This window comes from Columba livia, chromosome 3 (genome assembly GCF_036013475.1).
Source record: "Columba livia isolate bColLiv1 breed racing homer chromosome 3, bColLiv1.pat.W.v2, whole genome shotgun sequence".
NCBI lineage: Eukaryota > Metazoa > Chordata > Aves > Columbiformes > Columbidae > Columba > Columba livia.
Genome location: NC_088604.1, coordinates 51876366 through 51898730, shown reverse-complemented (window position 1 = coordinate 51898730; position 22365 = coordinate 51876366). Strand labels below are relative to the sequence as shown.

Below are 22365 nucleotides of genomic sequence, written 5' to 3'. Positions count from 1 at the left end.
CAGTTTATTCTAAGCGGTGAACATCACCTTCCTTGCCCTTTTCTTCTGTTTCACTACCTGTTTCTCTGAATTGCCTCATGCTAACCTTAAATTTTCTTGCTCTTGTTTTCAAGAACCTTGGCAGCAATAGGACTACTTGTCTGTTCCTGTCATTTTTTTTCTGCACCTTTATGTCAGTGATACCAGCCTTCAACCATCCACTTATTCACACCTCCTACAAACAAACGTCTCCTCTCCTGCTTCAATGCTGCCCTTAATCTATGCACTGACTTCCTGAACTCAGCCTCCTGCTGTGATGTGTACAGGAAAAAAGCCAAGTAAAAATGTCTAGGTTGAGAAGTGACCAGTTATAGCTGACAGGTGTTTGTTCATTAAAATAAACCTAAAATAAACCCAAAATAAACCTATCAGGAAAAAAAGGGCAGTATAACATTATTTAAAGGTGGAATTACCAAGCTGGTCATTATGTTTTGCACAAATAATAATATGTATCTTCCTTACACAATGGAGTCCTTTATCCCAAAAATAGTACCTCTTACCTCAATATGAAAACACAGATGTAACAGTTAATTTTTGTTATCCAACACTTAGAGCATGTTCTCTGCATAACTGGTTGTTACTGGTATTTGCTAGCTCTTTTTCTAATAAAGAGTTGCTGCTCAGATCGTCAATACAGAATCTTCATCTGTATCTTGTTTTAGCTTGAAATCTGACTTATAAGAATAGAAGTGACTACTTTGTAGATGACAGATTTCCTAAACAAATATGAAGGCAGAGCTTTGAAAGTCTAATTTCTTTGGCTGAAACTAGATCCCTTATGACAATTATTTTATTTTCCGATCAGTTGTTTAGCTTAGCTAGTGCATATTGGCATAGCTTGATTGATTTTGGCAGAGCTACTCTGATTTTTTCCAGTTTAGGATCTGGCACAGAATTTCCAAAGCCCTTAGTAAGTCGTTGACACGGTACAATGTGCCTTGGACAGAAGTAATTTATAGGGGAGCGGCAAAGTGTGTTGCATGAAGGAGCAGGCAGGACCCTCTCGGTGTGGCCTTTTAATATTTCTGGTCAAGGGGTGTTTCAAGAAGCTAAATTTATCTTGCATCTCATGATGTGGAGTTACATTGCATGATCACAACTACATATCATGTCCAGACATTCATAGCTCTCTTGAAATGAAAAAAGTTTGTCTATTTTTGAAGGGCAACAAAAGGGAGGTGGTAAATTACTACCTAAGTCCTCAATACGAATAGTATCAATATTTTTTTGCCTTTTGTTAATGGGGAGAGAGGGATCAGAAGAAAAAAAGATGGGCACATCTATGGGAAAATGTAATAGTTGCGGAAAATAGTGGGGCAAAGAAAGAGGATCCAAGTGTTTACAAAAACCAGACAGATCCAGGAAGATGTGATTTGGTGTGGAGCATGAGAGGGAGAGTAGGTAAATGCGATAAAATATAACATGCTTGATTAAATATACACTCAGGCACATACATACTGTAAAATGTTTTTAACAGGAAAATCTACAGGAGCAATCATTCAAATCTTGATTTTCTGACACACAATGTCAACAGAAATATGTCAAGATTGTTGTTACATAAGGACCAACAGACAACCAAGGGATGTGGCATTTGCTTTCCTGTCATCATCTTCTGCAGTTTATTAACGAAAAGTTAAAAAAAAAAAAGTCTGCTCCACTTACATCCCTAATGGAAATCTAAGCTTATAAAAGAATAACTCCAACTAGTGTTTGGATGAGAAGTTTGAGAGCTGCCAGAAAACACTTTCAGAGAAGCCCCTAACAACTTGTAAGCTGTGCTAATGACTGAACTTGATAATATTTAGCAGACTAATTTGTGGAAGCAAATTCTTTGTTACTCACAGAACAGATTAACAGCTATCTGATTTCTATTATTTTTGCATATGGTATTGAATATGTTGTTTACTGCAAGAGCAAGAAAGCTCTATTTTTAAATATGGGATCCTATTAAAAAACAAATCTTGCACCTAGTTTAGATGAAGATGAAATATTGAAGTAAGGAAAAAGAAGATTGTTTCATTTTCCTCCCTGACTCTTATTTAATAATAAAAGATTTACAAAAATGTAAATATTTGAATTTCCTGTTTAACCAAAAACATCAATAAAAATTTTGCACATATATTCCATAAATAATGTAACACATTAAATATTTTATACATAAAATCCAAACTAAAAAACAAAGAAAAAATATATGAAATACTGATTTCAAAAAGTGAGTCTGACTTTCAGACTGGATATCAACCACCTGTTTCTGATACAGAATATTGAAATACAACAGATGCTCTGGAAATTTTGGTAGCTAGTTTCAATAATCTCTTGATACACCATTGTCATAATATCAGAAGTTCTCAGATACTCCAGGGTTGAACACTGCCTAGAAAATACTGCCTAAAAATCATTGTTTGCTATTACGGGGCATCTACCCAAGACCAGATTATTTTCTAGTGCTACTTCTCTTTGTGTTAGAATAAAGCTTCACATTAATGTTATTTTTGCCAATAATATTTTTGCCAAAGAGCTACTCATGATGCTGTCAAGACATCAGAAGAGAAGGCATGTTTAAACTGCTGTTTGGACTTGTTTTCCTCAGGTGGTTGGTTTAACTTTGGATCTCACCTATGGTTTTCTCTACTGGCTTGTGCAAGATAGTCTATGCCTAAACCTATACAGAGTTTCTCTTTGCAAAGAAGGGTAAGTAAATGCATAGCAGAAGTAAGAAAGTCTGTATTTTCTAGTTTTTGTGATACTCTTTAAAAACAAATTTCATGCAGTGCTGGGCAGACTCATTGCTAATTTTACAATGAACGAAAGAAGAGATAATGGTCACACCTGACTGATGGCGAACTACATGTTGGGATGGTTGTTAACATGATTTTACAGTAAGAGTATGGATGGTACGGATAGTATGGAGTATGAATAGTACAGATGCGTAACCGAACTGAGGTTATGCTCATAAATTCTAAGACTTAGCTTTAGGAAATAATCACCATTTATTTTCTGTTTTATCTTGACATTTACAACAGCTGACAGTTTTCAAGTGCCCAGAGCTGTAACTTGCTCATCTTGCATGGAGCTTAGGACTTGAACTGACACCACTTTCTCACCTGAGCAATCAGAACTCAGCAGGCTTTCCTCTTGAGCACCCTGAGCTTGAAATGGCTTCATTATTCTTGAAAGGCAAAGTTTTTTAAAAAAAATAATAAACCCATCTTTATAGGTCAGCTTGAATATATGCTAAGACCTGGAGAAAAATGGTAATTTGTTCTTTAAGCACCAAGTGCATGATGAGTGGTGGCTCATGAAACTACATTTTTGCTTCTTTTCATATGGAGAGTGCCTTTTTTTTTTTCCCCCCCCAAGCATCAGGTTAAACCTCTTAAACTTAATTGAACAGTATCTGTATTTGCATGTGCTCATGAAGTTGCTGGCTTTGTGTGGAATCACCTGAACTTTCTGATTTTAGACTTGCTATGATTAATGGTAAACATTAAAAGAATCAAAATGTGTTCATTACTTTTAGTAATAACATGTATCTCCATTATGAACCAATTGACAGCCATAAATCATTGTCCCTGGCATGCCAGAACAGTGAGATTAGAAATAATCCATTCTAACGGACCTGATAGCCTGTGAAAGCTTTTAAAAATTTGTTTCGGATAGCATGTGTCTAAGAGGAAATACATTTCTGACATGGCAAAATGATGCCTCTTATGCCTTATTTAATCTCTTACCCAGAAGACAAATTGAGACCAAAAAAAGGCCTGTAAATTTTGACATAGAAATAACAAGACAGATTAAATAACCGGTGAGGACGGTAGAGGAAAATGTTAACAGAGTTGAATAAATAATGGAAGGTTATCAAGGAAACTAGTAGGGTCAGATTAACTGGGAACTTGCTGTAATGAAGCAGAATGAATCTCATGCTGTGAAGTAGACTCCACTGTTTCAGTAGGGCTGATCTTTCAAAATCTTTAATTTTCTACATACATACATCAAAATATTAAGTTGTTTTATAATTGTTTTCTAAAGAGATCAAGGGAATGAAGGCTTTGTTTTGTGGGTGTTCCTGCAATCTGCCATTCTGAAAAGTGTTCTGCTGCAGAGAAATTCATGAAAACTTTTTGAATTATTTTCCTGCCTCCAACATGAGTATTAAAAATTTGAATGATGAGAATCTTATTAATGTGTCAAACATTGCATAAATTTTGTTCTCTCTACATGTGTATTCTGTTTGCTAAACTCATACATGTTTTCACAGTTGTGGTAATGCTATCATCACAGAATTTGTAGCATGGAGTATCTCAGAAGTATCTCAGGTTGCACTGGAGTACTACAGTGGTCGTCTGTTCTGGATTAATAGTCTTCAGTTCATTACAACTCAGGAAGTCAATCAGAGCCTTAGCATTCCCTTCTCACAGCCAGCAAATTTTGAAGCCTTTACACTTGTTCACACATCACTTAAACCTTTGCCAGGTACATTATTTTCTTTATCTAAACTCCTCAATAAAGGTGTTCATTGTCACCCCATTGTTCTTCATTCTTGAAATTCTTTAGCCATTTGACAAAAGATAATAACAACAACTTATTAATAAATATATCAGACTATAACTGGATAATGTACAATTATAAAACTGATGGGTATGGCTAAAAAGAAAAAATGGTGATGTTAGTCATGGTTTCTATCTAATGACAGCTTACAGGATTTTCCATAGTACTTTAATATTCTAAGTCAGGTTTGAAAAGTCTACCTATTGCTTATATTCTTTAAATTATTATTATTTTTTCCTCTCTTTGTGGACAGGAAATTTTTCTTTTACACCCAAAGTGATTCCAGATTCAGTGCCAGAGTCTTCCTTCAGGGTTGAAGGAAATTCTTCAAGTTTTCACATCACTTGGAGTCCTTCCACAAATGTGGATTGGGGAACCGTCTTTTACTGCACAGGATCAAAAGCTCTACAAGTGAGGATATTAATGCAATCCCTCCTTATTATCCACATGTATTTCTGTGTCTGCTTGCTGGTGTATATATTTTAAAATCAAAATACAGTTTATTTCTTCTCTGGCATTTGCAAATCAGTCAAACAATGAACCTAAATAGTAAATATAAATCAAGTTGTCCTGTTTCTCCAGTGCTGAGGCTGGCACAGGAGGAGCACAGGCTTAGCAGTAGCTCTGGGTGAGCTGCTGGGGTGTGAAGAGTGGGTGAGAAGCTCCCAGTGCTCGAAGTGTGAGAAAGCCATTCACACTAAGTCAGAGACAAGAAGTGTCCTCTGAGCTGCCAGTGGGACAGCCTTTGTCTAAATGTGAAATTTAGCCTTCATCCATGCTTAATTTCAGCATGTTCAGCAGTCTGTACTTTAAATCAAAGGGCAGATTGCTAGCAGATTGCTACGCATCACTGCGGTGCCACAGGAGCTGGTGGAAAAAAAAATCACTCACAGGAAGAGAAACTTTGTCTTGAATTAGTTGACCAGACTGGTGAGGGAATGTTGGAAAACTGAAGGCCTTTCTGAGAGGGAAATAAATGTTTTGTTTTATTTTTTTCTGTTTTGTTTCCTTCACAGTCTTTGCAGGGTGAAAGATGGCTCCATCACCATAACCTGACAGTGCCATCCTACCGAGTTGATGGCCTGGAACCATTTGCACTCTTTGATTTTACTGTCACTCCATACACATACTGGGGCAAGGCATCAACAACATCTGTACTCCTTCGAGCCCCTGAAGGAGGTACGAGAATTTTAAATCCCATTCCTCACCTGTAACAGGTACTGGAACCAGGTCTGTGTCAGCAAGTGAAACCCTGGAGAGAAATGAGGAGGTTCAGGGCTAGTCAGCTGTAGGCAGAGTTGCAAGGACATGTTCTTGAATATCTTTGGCAATTATCTACTGCACACAGAAATGCCTGCAGCAGCAGTGATAAAATTTGGAACAGAAAGCGCATGACAATATGCACCATGTGCCTATGACTCCGAACAAGAAAGAGAAATTGAGATCCATTACCATGACCATCAAAGGCTGCATGTAATATATTAACCGCTTATTAAGTTTTTACTAAAGGTTATGCACTTTTTACTTCAGTGTTTAATTTTGTACTCATGCAGGTCAAAGTCAAGTCAGCTAAAATATAGTGCTGGGTGACTGGAGCGCTGAGAAAGCTTATGAGCTGCAGCAGATTTTGAAGTGGTGAGGAGAGTAAATACAGTACACTCTATACTGAGAATATTCTTGCACCTCCATTGTTATCTACAGGACTTGGCTGTAGATGTGTCCTAAACTAAGTGCAGGAGTGCATTTTTCTCTGTTTATACAGCTCTTTTTTGCTAAGCAAGTTAAAATCAAATACTTACACACCAATGAGAAACAGAAAGGAATTACCATTAAGTTTCAGATATTCTTATCTAATTTACACCTCACCAATTGCTATCTGCTTCTGCCAGCATTGGAGCTGTAAAGTTCAGGCTCAAAACTGAAAGAGTTATTTATGAAGTAGAGGTTGTGTTTTAATAGGAGTACTTCGCTCTGTGTTTTTACCTTTTTCTTTTTTTCTTTGATACAGTTCCTTCAGCCCCTACGAATCCCAGAATATATGTGTTACGAAACAACCTATATAGAAGTGATGAGAATGTCCTTGTGGAGTTCAGATGGGACAAGCCCGAAAGGGACAATGGAGTATTAACACAGTTCAGGGTTTACTATCAACTATTGAGTCAGAATGGCACTGCTGACACCTCCACAGAGTGGAACATGAGCAACATCAAACCCACCCTGATGGTCTTTTCTCTCAAGAATGTGTTTTCTAGCCTCACAGTAAGGTTTCAGGTATGAAAAATTACTGAACTTAGCTCATGCTAGATGGTAGATGTTATCAGTGCAGCCTGATGGGTTTGCCCAGGAGATGGTATTGAGCTTGGGGCAAGAACTTGTGGTTTTTGTTTATAGAACTGCTGATTCGCTGACTCACTTTTGGATACCTGGCTTAACCTTTCTACATATTGTATTGTTCACTAAATGGGGTGCAAAACAACGCTGCAATATTATACAGGTTTGGTGAGGCCCGAAAGAACATTTTCTAGAGGTCTCTTAAAACCATTGCTAAAAGCTACAAGTTAAACACAGATTCTGCTGAGCTAGTGGAGGGAGATGGGTTATTAAAACAGAGCCACAGAGTGAGGTAAATTCCCCTGCTGGAGAAATGCAAGGGCTTGCATGGCTTTCATAAGAAGAGACTTCCACATTAAAGCTTCTCAAGAGGTCATGCTTTCATTTTGATAGAAGGCTTAGAACACACAGATTGTGTGCTTGAAAGACAGGTTAAAAACACGGGAACATGTAATAGGCAGGGTACTGATGGGAGAGAACACCATGTTGGTTGCAACATCAACCAATATTGGTCACTACTCCAGCCTGGGGAAGAAGACAAGCCTGTCTTGTGTCCTTTGAGCTCTAATTGATAGATGCAGCATAAATAGTCACTCTCTGGACCACTGCTTAAAATTCTCTTCATAGCCATGGTCCAGCCCTGAATGCAGCCTTTAAATTGACCAGCACATCTTTAGGTCAAACAGAGCACATGGATGGGTTCCTAGCTGAGCAGCCAGGGGATCTGTTTGTTGTTGTTGTTTTGTGTGTGTGTTTTTTTTATGTTTTGTTTTGTTTTGTTTTGTTTTCCTCATTATCTGTGATTCTACAGACTCCCAGATGCAGTGACTTTTGTTGCTATTTAACACATATAACAATCTTCTGTCCCACAGGTGCAAGCCTTCACCTCTGTGGGTCCAGGACCTTTGTCTGATATAGCTGAGAGGAACTCATCAGGTATGTATGACTTAGATGCCATCTCATGGTTTGTGTCTAATAGCTGGTGAAATTTGCAGTATGGGTGTTTGGTAATCTGATAAATAGCCTCCGACACTTCATGTGACCTTTGTTATACCCTACAGTAGACACCACAGAGTTACAGCTTCTGACATGAAATGGTTAACGTATTTCTTATAATTAGATTAGATGTCAGGCATTTCAAGCCTTTCCTCAAAATTATGTAAAATTAACTTTTCTAGGCAACCTCAGGAGAGTACGGAACAGCAGGTTTTGATCTGTAACCTGCATATTGCTAGAGATCATAGAATATTTCTAATTGGGCTGTGAAAAGTAACCAGGAGAGTTAGAGACCTAGTAGGGATCTTAGACTATTTATGCTTTGGCTGTTAAAGATAATTAAGTGAGCAAATCTGCTTTTACTAGGCTTTTAAAAAAAACATTTAAAAAACCTCAGGAGTTTATACATGATGACAAGAAGATATCTCATTATTTTATTTATTTGCTGTGACATATGACCAAATATAATTTGTGCAGGGCCATAATTTATTTTTATCTTGTACTTGCTTTCCTTTTGAATGGTTGCTATTGTCTAGATTGTTTTTTTTTTTTTGTAAATTCTGCTGTGCACTTTTCTTTCCAGATCTTTTCCCTGTCCCAACTCTAATAACTGTTTCTGCCAAGAAGTTGTTGCTTACTGACATAGACAATAATAATACCATATGGGAACTTTCAGCAAAGGCAAATGTAAAAGATGTCTGTTATATTGTTAATGATGACAAAGCGTACTATATTGTAGAAGATTCTCTTTTTCTCCTGGATATAAAGACTACTTCAAAGTTTCAGGTATTCCATTGTTCATTCCCTTTCTTGAGAGAATATAGGAAAATATGTGGCCATTATTGCATTATTTTTGGGTTAATTATGTTTTTGAAGAAATCAAAGCTTCATATTTGAAACAGAAAAAAACCAGCATGCTGAGCAAAGCACATTTAATGGCATAATACAGAGGGGAAAACAGAAGTGGAAAGACAATTTTCTTAATGACTGTCAGTTTGTTTGAGATGTAATATGAAATAGATTAGCTGGAAAATTTTCCTTTCTAGCAGTACAAGAAAAATAGATACAATTTTAAAGTATAACATAACATAACATAACGTAACATAACATATTTTTTTGTGGTCATCAATAACTATTAGAATAGACCAGAGTATGCCAGTGGTAAACTTTTCCTATTAAACATGTATGATTTTACTGTCATCTGCTTTGTTGATAAGATATTTCAACAGGTATTTAATTTTAAATTCACATTACTAAATACAATATTTTCTGTTTGTCAAATGTAATTGAATTAAACTTGATTTCATTCTAATTTCAAGTACATGGAAGCAATATTGAAGCAACAATTGGTATTTGTGAGATAATAATTTTAATTTGTATAGAAATATTGAAATCTTTACTACATGGGATCTCTTTATATTTTGACTTCTACTTGTCAAGTAGAAACTATTTCAGAAAAAAATCTAATTTAATAATGTACTAGCATCAGGTGGGAAAATTCTTCTCTCGAGTAGCATTAGTAATGTCTTTATTTTTCTCAAAAGTTTTTCAAAGATGCATATCTTCACAATGCCACAGCCATCACAGTTGACTGGATTGCAAGACATATCTTTGTTGCCCTGAAAACACCATGGAATGAAACTGAAGTGTTTGTTATTGATCTTGAGCTCAAGATAAAATCTCTAAAAGCCTTGAACATACAGTTGGGTAAAAGTAATTCAACTGTATCATCTCTGTTGTCATATCCTTTGTTAAGGTAAGACATATATTACTAGTAACTTTTAAAAGCATATTCTAAACAGGATTTTCATGAAATCATCAGCTTTGGGACCAAAAAGGACCTTTTATAGTATATGAATCTTTGCATCATGTAAATCTCAGAAGCTTCGGGATGTAGTTCTACTTTTATGCTGCTAGTTGAGTTTGGACACATTAATTTCAAAAGATGTCTGTGTTTGAGTAAAGATTTCAAATGATACTTAAATACTGATAGGTTCTTCTACTTAAGTGATGCAGAGTCAGCATCAGACAAAAATTTTTTACAGTAACTGTTTTATCCAGAATACTAAGTTATTGTGATGTTCCACTCAATATTATCCTTTAAACACCTGGAATCACTCTGCAAATATGCTGCTGTAGTTACCTTGTTTTAAATGTTTGGGAGGTTTGCAAATGTAGTCACTTATAGAACTGCATTTAGGGCAGATTGCTCAGATAGAAGTTTCTCAATTATAAGCAATGCATTTTATTTGATAGCCGCTTGTACTGGATTGAAGAGCTTGATTATGGCAGCCGCATGTTTTGTTATGATATTCTGAATAACACCGTGCACCACATTTTGGGATACATATCAGTAGAAGAACAGATGAGGAACTACTGCACCTGTAACGTAGCAGAAGCAGATCTAGGAAGACCTATGAGTATAGATGTGTCTGACTCCAAGAATCCTCAGCTGCTCTTTGTCAAAGGAGGAGATGAAATATGGGCCTCAGACATGGATGGTTGCCACTGCTGGAGAATTACCAAAATACCAAGTTTCCAAGGTCTGAGCACTCTGTTATGTTTCTAGGTAGTTTGTAATTCTTGCTGTCTCTTATGTCAAACAATGTTCATTTCAGCAAAATAACATTTATGAAGCACTTTATTTATAAAAATGATTGATCTATAGGCAAGATGGACAAAATGTTCATGTTCTGTGTTTCCAGCTGTGTATCCTGTTGATACAAACTAGGAGGAGGAGCAGTGTGAGGATATTGATGCAAGTATGTATTCTGTTAAGATGTAAATCAAAGGGAGGCACTACATCCTCAAATGTTAAATGTCAATGGATTTTACTTATAGTATTAACACATTTTTTTGCTAGGGTTTCATATTATATACACCTGTTCCAGTTTATATCGATGAAAAGTTACAATACTCTCTTAAATTATGCCTGAAAGTGGCATTGCAGACTTCAATATGTGGGGAGGGTACTTCATACTGGTAGTGTCTTGTGTGACAACTTATCAATGTTGTGCTTCTTGTAATAATAACATTTAATCTTGGTTGCTCAATTTTCAGCTTGATTCTGGAGCAGTGTTGGTAAAGCTGTTCTGTTACCTGAGGAGCTGTCTTAATTGTTCCTGGGAGATGGCAGAGCACTGTGGTTTTCATCTTGGAAAAATGAAGTTTCCATAGGCAACACTTGCTCTTGTGTTTTATTTCTGGTGTTTGTTAATTGTATTGGAGTTCTCATAATTGTGGATAATAAAAATCCTTCCAATCTACACTTGTAGACTGAAATAACAAAGTATCTCAGCTGCATGAGACATACTGAAAAATATCAGAAATCTCTTTTCCAGGGGAGGTCTTTGAAGATATGGTATGACCAAGATACTCATAATGACTCACTGTGAATACAAACAACAGTTTGCTCTTGTAAAATTGTTTGCTCAGGGTTTATTCTGAAGCTTAACTGTACAATGTTTTCCTACAGGTAAGAAAATTGGCAGCTTGACTGTAGATAAGAAATTTATATACTGGAGCACTGAAATGGCGGAATACACTGAAATCTGGCTAGCAAATAAAGCAAGCACAAGACACTCTCTTCAGAAGAGAGCAAATCATAAGCTGAAAATCTTAGCTTACAACTCAGCGGCGCAATTGTATCCAGGTAGAGGAGATCTGGGGTTGTTTTGTAAATGTAACAAATTTATTTCAGAGCATGTATGTAAGTTGCAGACCATGCTATGTGTATTTATATAAAGTATGCTTTGCGGATTCAGATGCCTTCTACAGGGAAACAACTTGATATGTATATTTTTAAAAGGATGAATGCAAAGACTGACCTTGTGTTGGATCACATGGAAGGTCATGATGAGGGACATTGCCCATGTTTCAAAGACTTGGGACGTTAATGCCAAATCATGCAGATTTTCAAAGTTGTGCCAGACCTGGAGATAAAGAAAGAGCAAACGTCCACAAAGTGTAGCAAGAGTTTGGTAATTATCCCTGATACATATTTCTAGTTTTGTTCACAATTATGCAAAGTTAAAACACATGAACAAACAAAACCCCTGCCCTTCCAAAGACAAATAAGAACTGTGCTTATTAAAATGATTTATAAAGAAGTACCCGAGAGGCAATTAAAGCAAGTAAAGCCGGGTTTCACTTAGGATTCCTAATAATTTAAACAAACCGTTGTAGAATGATAATGAAAGAAATAAAAATTAGTTTTAATAGAAAGTTAGGATTCATGGTCCCTCTACGGATTATCTTCGTAAATGTAGAGGTTTAGAACACCTACTAGCCCAATGAATACATTAAAAATAATTCTTTAACTTCAGTTTTGCACAATAACCTGTCAAATATACAAGACAATATTTTAACAGAATGTACTTTTTGGAATAAAATAACTTCACACTCTTTTGGGCAGCCAGTAGTTGCTCCTGCTTGCAGCTGCCCGGACCAGTGCTCAGGCTATTCTCTCCAGCACTTTGGGCAAGTTTGTTCCCATGAGGTCTGTGTGGGCTTGGCGTTGGTGCAGGAGCCTGGTTTGGCCCTGGTACAGAATGTACCAATCCTTGTTCCCAGGGACAGGGGTTCATGCAAGAGCCTCAGGCTTAGCTGATGCAGAAGTGAAAGAACTGAATTTCAGTCCAAAGAGATTATTTCTACCCAGAGATCCTCATAGAGCTTTTCTTATTTACATTGACTGCTACGAATATATTTGGAAAAATACACAGCCTTGGCATTTGGGGGTGGGGGACACACAATGTTCTGAATTATTCACACAAGTTTGAGATAAATGAACACACTAAAATAAGAAAATAAATTCTTCTTTCAGTACCGAAAGCGAATAGTGTATCTGTGGAAAAGTGATATTTGCAAAGACCAGCTGGTTTGACTGACATGCTTTTTGCTGCTTTAGTGATGTGAGCAAGGAGTACTGCTAGAGTTTCCTTTCATTCTAACCTATTTAATTGCCATCCAGAGATGTGATGTCAGTTGATCATTTAAAACATCAGAAGTACTCAGTGAAAATTATTGTCCTGTCACAGATTCTGTGAGAGAATGATTTCTCTTCAGGGTTAGGAGGAAGGGGACTGAATATGAGTGAAGGATTTTCTTGTCAGGGTAAACACATTTCTATGGAACAGCCTGACAGAAACTTTGACTCTGAAAATGACTCAATTCTTCATTCCATCTGGGACTTTTCCTGTGGGAGTTATCCTACTCTAAGTAACTAAAAAATTGACAAAGATTCAACTTCACATTTATTTTTGTTAAACAGAATTTGTTATTCTCCTTCCCTTATGTGCATGAACCTGCCTTTTGTAGGGCTGGTGGGGTTGCCCAGGGAGAAAAGATTTCAACAATGAGGTCAGTTGCTCTGGCCTAAGGGCAAACATTGGTCCTTGTACCATCTTCCTCATGCATCTCCTTAATCTTTTCCTTCTTGGCAGCAAGCCCATTTAGAACCATAGAATCCTTCCACTTGGCAGAAACCCACAGGATCATGGAGTCAAGTGATGAGGGTTCTTCTTTTGTTACTTTTTGTTTACTATCAGAGAGTAGTTTCCTATTGTGTTCTCTCTATAGACTCCTTTTCTGCTTCCAAAATTTGTCTCCCCTTTCCCTGTTGTGTTACTGTGAACTTTGCAAGTGAAAATCTGTTTGGAAATGAAGAGAGAAGAAGTTGCTAGAGAAAGTTGCTCTCTATTCTGCATATCTGTCCTTTCTGTGACAAGTAAGTTCATACGCGTCAGTGTGTACTGTCCTTGATAATACAGCAACACGATCTGGATTTCCAAGGTCTTTAGGTACTTGAACTTAAATTCTTCAGTAAATCTGTACCTTAAGCGAATCTGTTAATGAGACTTTACTTTGATGACTGCCATTTTTGTGTCCATGAAAGTGATCAATAAAGTACATTCAGGTTTGATCTTTTTTCTATTTCTGTTTGTGAAAGAAGAGAGAATAATTTATGGTTATGTTTTCTCATAGGAATGGTAATTGAATGCCGTGTAAGTTTGAATTGGTCCAGCAGTAATTTTTTTTTTATTTTTTGATGTTTTTCCTAGATGAAAGATGCCTGATTCTACTGCTAGACACTGAGAAACCTACTATTCTTGATACGACAAACACCAGTATTACATTAAGCTTGCCATCTGCCACACCACAGCAGCTATGTCCTGGCATATCACAGCCTACGCCAACATATCTGGTATTTCTTGGACAAATGACTAACAGCCATGGGAACTCAAGCTACCATTTGTCTACTCTACAGCAAAACCCATTGGTATGGTTATTTTGGAGTAAAAATGCACATGATATCATATGTGAACAGGAAATGTGATATCACTGCTAGTCATTTGACAAGCCATTTTGTTACTTTAACTCAGGGATTTTTTCCACTTCTATATCCCCAATAGTAATTCCCCTTTCTCATCAGTATTTGTTAAGTGGTAGATTCTTTAGCTTTCCTCTGTGCAAGTACTCCTCTACTTTTTAACATGTCTTCGCTAAAATCCTGTTAAAACAGGTTTTCAGTTTGTACTTATAAAAAGAGCAGTTGTGGTTGATATTAATCTGTTTAAATAACCCTTGAGACTCTCCAGCAATCATAAGGCCTGCCTTCATATGTTTTGTGGTAAATGTACTTGCCTAAAGGAATATTTTCTTCTGTTACAGTTTTTTGGACTTTGCCATTTCCTATTTAAGCACCAGCCACTGAACAATATGCTTTTGTAGCCGTGTTAATTACACCTCAGCTTGTTTTTTAGCATGTATTTTCTGTAGTGACTTATTAATAAAACTATCATTTTAACTTTTTTTTTTTTTTTAATGCTAAGGTGTATTAGAATGCAAAAGCACTACTGTATTTTTTTTAACACTCGTTTTATTGACAGATGATTGGATTGACATATGAATCTCTTTTCTAAGAATACTCGTTTATTGTCTGATTTTGAATTACAGGAATTTCAGGGTTCTATAGCCATCATAGACAATCTACAGCCATTTTCAAGTTATGTCATACAAGTTGCAGTGAAAAACTACTATTCAGATCAGGAAGTGCTGCCTATGGGAAAAGAGACAATTGGCACAACTCTGTATGGAGGTTTGTTTCACATTTTATTCTGGCTTTGAACGCAATTCTCATCTCAGTTAAAGGAAGAGGTGTGTATGTTTGGGTTGCAAATCAGAAAACAGAGAAATTTGCTGCTTAAAATGTAACCTGTGTAGATCTTCATAACATTTTGGCAACCAGACTTGATGAATCTGTAAGATTCATAACACATGTATGTATTCTACAGTGCTTTTGCTCATTGGCTTCCTGAGGAAAGATAAACTGTGGTCAAAAGTGGCTAAACAGTTCCAGTTTCTGCCTTGGACAACATTTTTAATAAATCGTATTTGAATGTATATGTGGTTATGCATGTTTAAATACATGCATTATTCAGCATTAAGATTTTTCCCCATGGCTTGACATTATTCTCATAATTACTATTTCTTAGGGTAATGCAGGTTTGATTTACTGTGAACCAGGCCAAAACCACAACACTTTATTTTTACTTCTTTTGGTCTGAATACTAATTGCACATTTTCAGCTGATTTTAAGAATTTTGATGTGCCCTTCTCAGGCCCTTTTACATTAGAAGAAGAAAGGAGTAGTGCTTTGAACTGGAATATTCACTGTGTAATTTAGGGCAGAGAGTGGACCGGTTAGGGATTACCTACCTTCATAGTTATCCTCTCCACCCCATGCTGGACTTTCCATTGCAGAACATAGATCTGGTGCTGCCTTAGTTCCCTAACTAAATAGAAACTAGAAATGCTGGATTTTGCTTGTGCATTCAGACCTCTGCTTGAGTCCAAAACTACTGACTGCTCATCTTGTCGTACTTGTTGAAACGTGGGGCATTTCACAGTGAGGAAACTCCACTGTCTGCTGCACTTCAATGCAGACCCAGGTGCTGGCACTAGGAGTGCCAGCATGTCTCCCATCTGTCCTTGAAGCCAACGTGGCCCAGAAGCTTTGCTCATTTGCCACAAGAGCAACTGAGATTCATAGGCAGCCCAAGTTCAAGATGTCCTTATTCTTTGAGAATACTACTAGTCTGAGCTAGATGTTTTCTGTGGTTGGAAATATCTTAATTAGGGCAGGAAGATGCATCTTGTCATCCCCCAGAAGGAAAAGCATTATCTGAAGATGCATGCTGTGCCTTTGCATGGGTTGTGTTGCCTTGCAACCCAACCCACTAGAAGTAGCTGCTCAGGACTTTTTCTTGTTTTGCACGTGTGTGTATGCACATGTACACTTGTATCTGTCTTCATGAGCAGCTGAATTTGCACTGCTCTTCGATAATTTTCTCACCATTCGAGTGGAACTGCTGGACTCACTTGATGAAAACATGGAAAACTACTATGAGAGCTAGCTATTTCCTGTAGTATACATAGCACTTGCTCTTCTATTGGGTTGGTTTGCTCTGCAACTGTGCTCCATTGACTGTGCCTGGTGTCACCAGCCAGGGTCAGCTTGATCCACATAAACTCACCACTTGCAGAGCCATCAGGCACCTCTGACAATAACCAGGTCAGCAAGGCAGAATTGTGACTAAGCCTACATGGCAGGCAGTTTGTATTTTGCAGGAAAGACTGTGGAGATTGTACCCAGAGATGATTGCTGTTGAACTCACAGTGATGTGGGAATGCTGTAGCTGCACCTTCACTAGCTTTCCTGTCTGGCTCTTGCCCTGCAGCACTGGAGCAATTCTTCTCTGAAAGAAGGTGATGGAATGAAACTGAAAGGCACGGCAACACCTGGTCCTTGGGCATTAGCTCAGTTAACCCAGCTACAGCAAGGCTGCCCATAGCTGATGTACAGCTCTGCAGACTATGCAGCTATGGAGATATTGCTGTGATACGCAGACAGGATGCCATAGCAGGAGTCCTATGTTGTCCCGTTCTCTTTCTTTACCTCTGCTTGGCCTTTGGATGCTTCAGAAGGTGCTGAAGCAACTGGAACTGGAATAAGTGCAGCCACCGCTGTGTTTTTGTTACTTGTCTCAGTGTTTCTTTAAAGGTCCATCCATAGAAGAAGTAACGTTTCTTTTTGTCACTGTTGACCACAGGAGAGCATCACCTGTGAGCTGTCAGTGGCTCCTCTTAAGGACAGATCATTCCTTGTTTCTTGTCCTGAGAGCAGTCATATTTTTTCTGTTAAGAAAACCTCAATTTAAGATGAGCCTCTCTTCGTCTTTCAAATGAAAGTGGAACAAGAGGTGCAGGCACACTGTCACTCTTCTTTCAGGATCCAGGGATGCTATGCTTTGGAAATTTTCTTCCACCATGCATTTTTTTTTTTTTCCTCTTAACAGTCTGACCTTTTAGCATCTGCAGCATCAAGCAAATAGGCTCTCATCCTGTGTGGTTCTCTGGCTATTATGAGCATATTTTTTAGGACACTATGGCAAGAAATAAAAAAAAAAAGCTGGCCTCTGATAAACAGATGTCAATTCTTTGCATGGCAATCCACATCTGTATTGTAAAAATCTATATGACACACTGATTGAATAAGCCTGAATACTATTGGGATGTGACAAGAATTCACACTCTTGCTTCCGAGCCATCCTGCAGCAACGTACACCCTCTCAGGGACAAAGCACATAAGTAATATAAGAAACAATTTATTGTATGTAACTGCTAGTTTAAATTGTAATCAGATGCTGCTAGGGCTTTTTGAAATGTGTACACCGTTTCATACCTCTGAAGCTGCTTGAATTCCTTCTGTCTTTCCCTCAATTCTGTAATGAAATGAAAGAAGTTTGGATTAATCTGTACTTTCCAACAAAAAACAAGGAAGACAGCTTGGAAAAACTACTGCGTTGCTCTTGCCACAGAGTGTCACTCTTTCTCCACATATGTTTTAGCTAGTGAAATTAGACTTTGTCTTTACTAGTCCAGCTTCTGTATGTTTCAGTTAAATAATCTGCAGTCTTGCTCCTAGAATATACATTATAGCATATGTACTCATAATTATTTTATGCTAGGAACATAGATAATGCCTTAACTTTTAACCTATGTAGATAGTTCAATAGGAACAAATAATTTTTAATGTGGAGTTGGGGCATGTCATATATGATTTCAAAGTCTGTGATCTCAAAGTTTCAAAGGAAGGTTTAATTTTTCCAAAACAATTAGTGAGTAACCAGTTGGCATGGACATTAGACAAGCAACCCAGTTTCCTGCTTAGACAGCTCAGCCAGGCCATGTGTTTATGATCAAAACTGTAAATGATGGCAAACAATGCTGAGTTTCGGGTTTTCTTCCTTCAGACTTTTCGGTTCAAGGAAGGACTTTCCAATTGGAATAGTACATGAGTACTTTTGCCAGTGCATATCGAAGTAAGCATCATATTAAACTCACATCTGAGACGCTGATTAGGAAACAGACAGCAGGAATTCAGTGATATGACTACAAATGTAGAAGTATAGGACAGCAGCTGGTGTTTTTTTTGTCTGCTTGCATGGTAGGATAACCAAGGCAATACTAAAAAAGTCCCTCAAAATATTTTGAACTTCTCTGCAGCTGACTGACTATACAAGAATATAAGTTTTACATGTGTAGAGTGTCAACCCTGTAAATGGGTTATATCCATACACTTTTTACCCTTTTTTCAGTGATATTTCTTGACTTCTCTAAAAAATAACACAAGAAAACAAACAAAAAAAACCCTCTAGTGACATTTGTCCCTGAAAGGAAATTATTTTTTCTTTCTGTTTCAGTCCCAGAGGCAGTTGATTCCATTAAGACAGTGGTTTTGTCTGACACCACCATCAACATCTCTTGGAGTGAACCTTTGAAGCCAAATGGACCTCTGGAATCTGTCCGCTATCAAATCTCTGTTAATTTATTGCCTCCTGTCCCAGTGACACCCTTGCGAAAAAGTGAATTTCCAGATGGGACACTTGCCTGGTCTGTCAGTGGGCTCCAATCTGGAACAATCAATTCATTCAAGGTATAATATAAGCAGCTTTACCTGCACTAACTTTAAGTTGCTCTTCTGGAAAGCTATATGTGTGTTTTGAAAATATGAATTCAAAACTTGGCAGATGTCTCTCAGTTCTTTAGTCTTAAGGGAAAATAAACACCACAGTTTATTCCTGTATAGATAGTTCAGATAAAATCCTAGAACTGAGGTCTTTTCTATTTGAGGAGCACATCACAAATCTCAAAAATAGATGGGAGTTTCTGCTGCCATCCTGTTGTTACTGCCCTCAATTTCCATGCAACACTCTAAGAGAGGGTCAAGTAATGGCTAACCTCTGTTCTGAAAGGAGGTTGCCTGGAACTGTGACCTGCTTTTGAAGGACTAGTTGTAGTGCAATAACCTGGGCTATGTGAGTGCATGGCCAAAAGATAAAAGCTTTTCTCAGGAAAGCAACATATCTGAAACCTTCATAAAGAGGAAACCTCCTTATGTTACATCAAGAGCAAACTCAGCCATTTTGTGAATTGCTGCTTTTCATTTAATCAACAACTTTTCATTTAGAAAAAAAAAAAAAATTCTTAGTCCAATAAACCAAAAAGTATCTGAAATATTCATAGAGGTATAGTACATGACTGGATTAATATTTGTCTGATTCTGTCTTCCAGCAGTCACATTTTAAAGAAAAGTGTACTATAAAATATGCATGCAAAGTTCATAACAAGTACAATATATCAATGCTGATCCTTTAGCAGATGTAGAGGACTAACAATAATTCAAACATGCAAGTAAGGGCTTGGCTATTTGGTAGCCTTTGAAGACAATTTCTGTAGACAAGAATATTGAAGGGTGGTTACAAACCCTCTGATTTTGGATTGCATTGAAATATGATGCTGTCGGTGCAAGGGAAGAAGTAGTTTCTTCTACTGTCCAAGCAAGTCATAGACAGAGGAAGATAGAAATAATAAGAGGCCAGCCGCAGGCTACCTAGCAGAAGCAGCAGAATGGGATATCCATCCATCAGCTGCTGCAGTTCATGTGGACTCCCACGCCAGTGTTGCACAAAAGCTTCGGTGTCTTGTGTAGTTATGCTGGGCTATGAATGGTGAGAATTGGGGGCAGACAGAGCAGCCCCCCACCCCCCCACCCCGCCCTGCTCTCAGACTCAGGCAGCGAGGCTTTTGGGGCAGCCAGGGCAGGGGAAGCATCATCCTAAAGTAATGTCAGTATTACCTCCCTGAGCAGTAGTCATTTCTGTAAAAGTGAGCAGGAAAAATATCTTAACATTGAAATAAAATCAAGAAGGTGGAGGAACCAAAAGAATTCAAAGCAGCAAGGACTAAAAAGGCAGCTGGGAAAGGCTCTATTAGTATGCTGAAGAGGAAGAGAGTAGGAAGAATAGGTTGCAGTATCTAGTGGTTTTTTTTTGTTTGTTTGGTTTTTAGGAACAGAAGGCTTGTGACCAGATATTTAACACAATTGCATGAAGCCAATGTTAGCAGAACAGGTCAGGAGAAGAAAAGATCAGGTTAAAGAATATTTATGTAGGTTATATATATTTGAGTCAACAGCATCTGATGGCCTTAAGCTACTTAAGGAGCTGGTTAAAAATAGTCTATGAATGTTCATAATTATCTTCAGTAACTTTGGGAAGAGAGGAAGTCCCACAGAACTACAAAAAAAATGAAGTTACACTTAACTTCAAAAAGGAAATTATAGACTACTTTGTGTGAATTTAGTACCTGAAGTTGTTTTAGGGATATATATGGTTTTACTAGGACTATATCAGAGCATACATAGGTATTATTAGGACAAAATGGTAAATAGTTGGTCTACAACCATCTAGAGGATAACAGAAGAATAAAAATGTCCAATGTGGGTTCATGAGAACAAAACATACTGCTTCGCCCTTTACAGGTGAAGGGTTAAAAGGAAAATAATAAATGATTTATCAGGTCAGCAGGGCTATCACCAGGGTGACGTTTTCAAAAGCAACCAAGTAAACATGTCTGCAGAATGCACACTGAGTGCATCACATACTCTGAGAGAGTGGTTATCCCAGTTCACCCATGGTCTGAGAGAATACTGAGGTGATGACTGGACGGGATCTGTTCTCTCCTTAAACTGATTTTGTGCTGCTGTGAATGATTTGGATGGTAAAATGAGGAATACCTACAAACCTGTATACCTTTATGTATATCTGTAAGTATGCATACTCAAATATCTTGTCATATTTGTGGCTTACTGGAAGGCAGTATACTAGGGCATTTCCTTACCTTGTATTTTTTTGATTCTGAAACACTGCCCAGTATGTGATGTGACACCTGTATGCCTGTGTAAGAGTTTGTGGCATTTAAGAGAAGTCTAGAAAGAGAAGAGTCTTTTTAGAAAGATCAAATTAGAAATTAAGAAGAATCTCTGAGGAAGGGAACTCTAGGCCGTGAACTTCCAGTCTGAAGATGTGTAACGCCTCAGCTGTGAGGCTCAAAGTTTTTCTACACCTATACCTATATTTCCTGAATATTGTCTTGTTGAAAACAGCTAATCTTCCAAACACTTGGAGCTGCTAATGCCACTTTTCCAATTGGTTTGGTGTTGTACCGTTTATCTGTTTCCTGACCAGGTTCTTGCTTTTCATCCCAACGAGAACTGGTTTTCTGAAAGTGTCCCTGTTATTGCAAAGACTTTTGAGACTCCAGCTGCACCTGACAATATAGTTCCCAGGAACACCAGTGTCCAGCTGGAATGGAGAGCTCCTCTACATGTCAATGAAACCAGCTTTTGGTTTGAGCTGCGTAAGGTAAAAATACCCTTTAATTTTTTTTTTTCCAGATGAGCAAATTTAACCCAGTCTGTCCTCATGAGCAGCATGGGGTGGCAGGATGAATCTGAAGAGTCTCAGTGGTTAATTTGGGCAGGGTGATGTCAGTCTCAGTGGCTCAGAAGGGGCAGGATGGAGGCAGTATTTGCCAGGAACGAGGGGGAGTGCAGCTGTAGCATTTAATACTCCATAGTGCCAAAGGACATCCTGGATGACCCCACCAGAATTCCTCCCAGGTCTCCTGTTTCAGTAGAGTCTCCTCCCTTTTTCCTCACTGCCCTCCCTCAAGCTGGCTTGTAGCTACATATCCTATGTCTGCTCTGCACAAGAAAGAGAAGAAAGGGATTTTCGGCATTTAATATGAGCTACAAGCTAGTATCTGAATTTTATTTTCCTGTAATAGAGGCTAGGAGGAAATGATAGAGAGAAAAATGGGTCTGGAAGTGCAGACTGTCGAGGTAAGTGCTGCAGTGAGAGCAGCATGGATGGAAGCTTCAGATTTTAATGTCTGGACCACTAGACACAGAAAATGTCATGTGCTAAACTGGATCACATAGATTCCTTAATATAGATCATCAGATTCATTAGACCTACACCAAACATTTCCCATCTGCCCTAAAACAAATGTCATAGCACAATTCCACTAAACTGCCTTCTTTCA

At 37.9% G+C, this 22365-nt stretch overlaps 1 protein-coding gene across 4 annotated transcripts in view; it reads left to right on the top strand.

Moving 5' to 3' along the window:
• ROS1 (ROS proto-oncogene 1, receptor tyrosine kinase) overlaps positions 1–22365 on the top strand; it is a 78349-nt gene that overhangs the window by 22936 nt on the left and 33048 nt on the right. For 3 of the 4 annotated variants that reach the window (XM_065056728.1, XM_021294512.2, XM_065056730.1), the window contains 14 exons: positions 2630–2730; positions 4298–4512; positions 4841–4998; positions 5604–5766; positions 6596–6858; positions 7791–7854; positions 8498–8700; positions 9459–9670; positions 10171–10457; positions 11390–11566; positions 13977–14194; positions 14872–15013; positions 18681–18913; positions 21507–21683. In XM_065056728.1, the coding sequence (XP_064912800.1) occupies positions 2630–2730; positions 4298–4512; positions 4841–4998; positions 5604–5766; positions 6596–6858; positions 7791–7854; positions 8498–8700; positions 9459–9670; positions 10171–10457; positions 11390–11566; positions 13977–14194; positions 14872–15013; positions 18681–18913; positions 21507–21683 (2613 nt within the window). The remainder of the gene's footprint in view (positions 1–2629; positions 2731–4297; positions 4513–4840; positions 4999–5603; positions 5767–6595; positions 6859–7790; positions 7855–8497; positions 8701–9458; positions 9671–10170; positions 10458–11389; positions 11567–13976; positions 14195–14871; positions 15014–18680; positions 18914–21506; positions 21684–22365) is intronic. The other variant, XM_065056729.1, reaches the window with a different exon arrangement.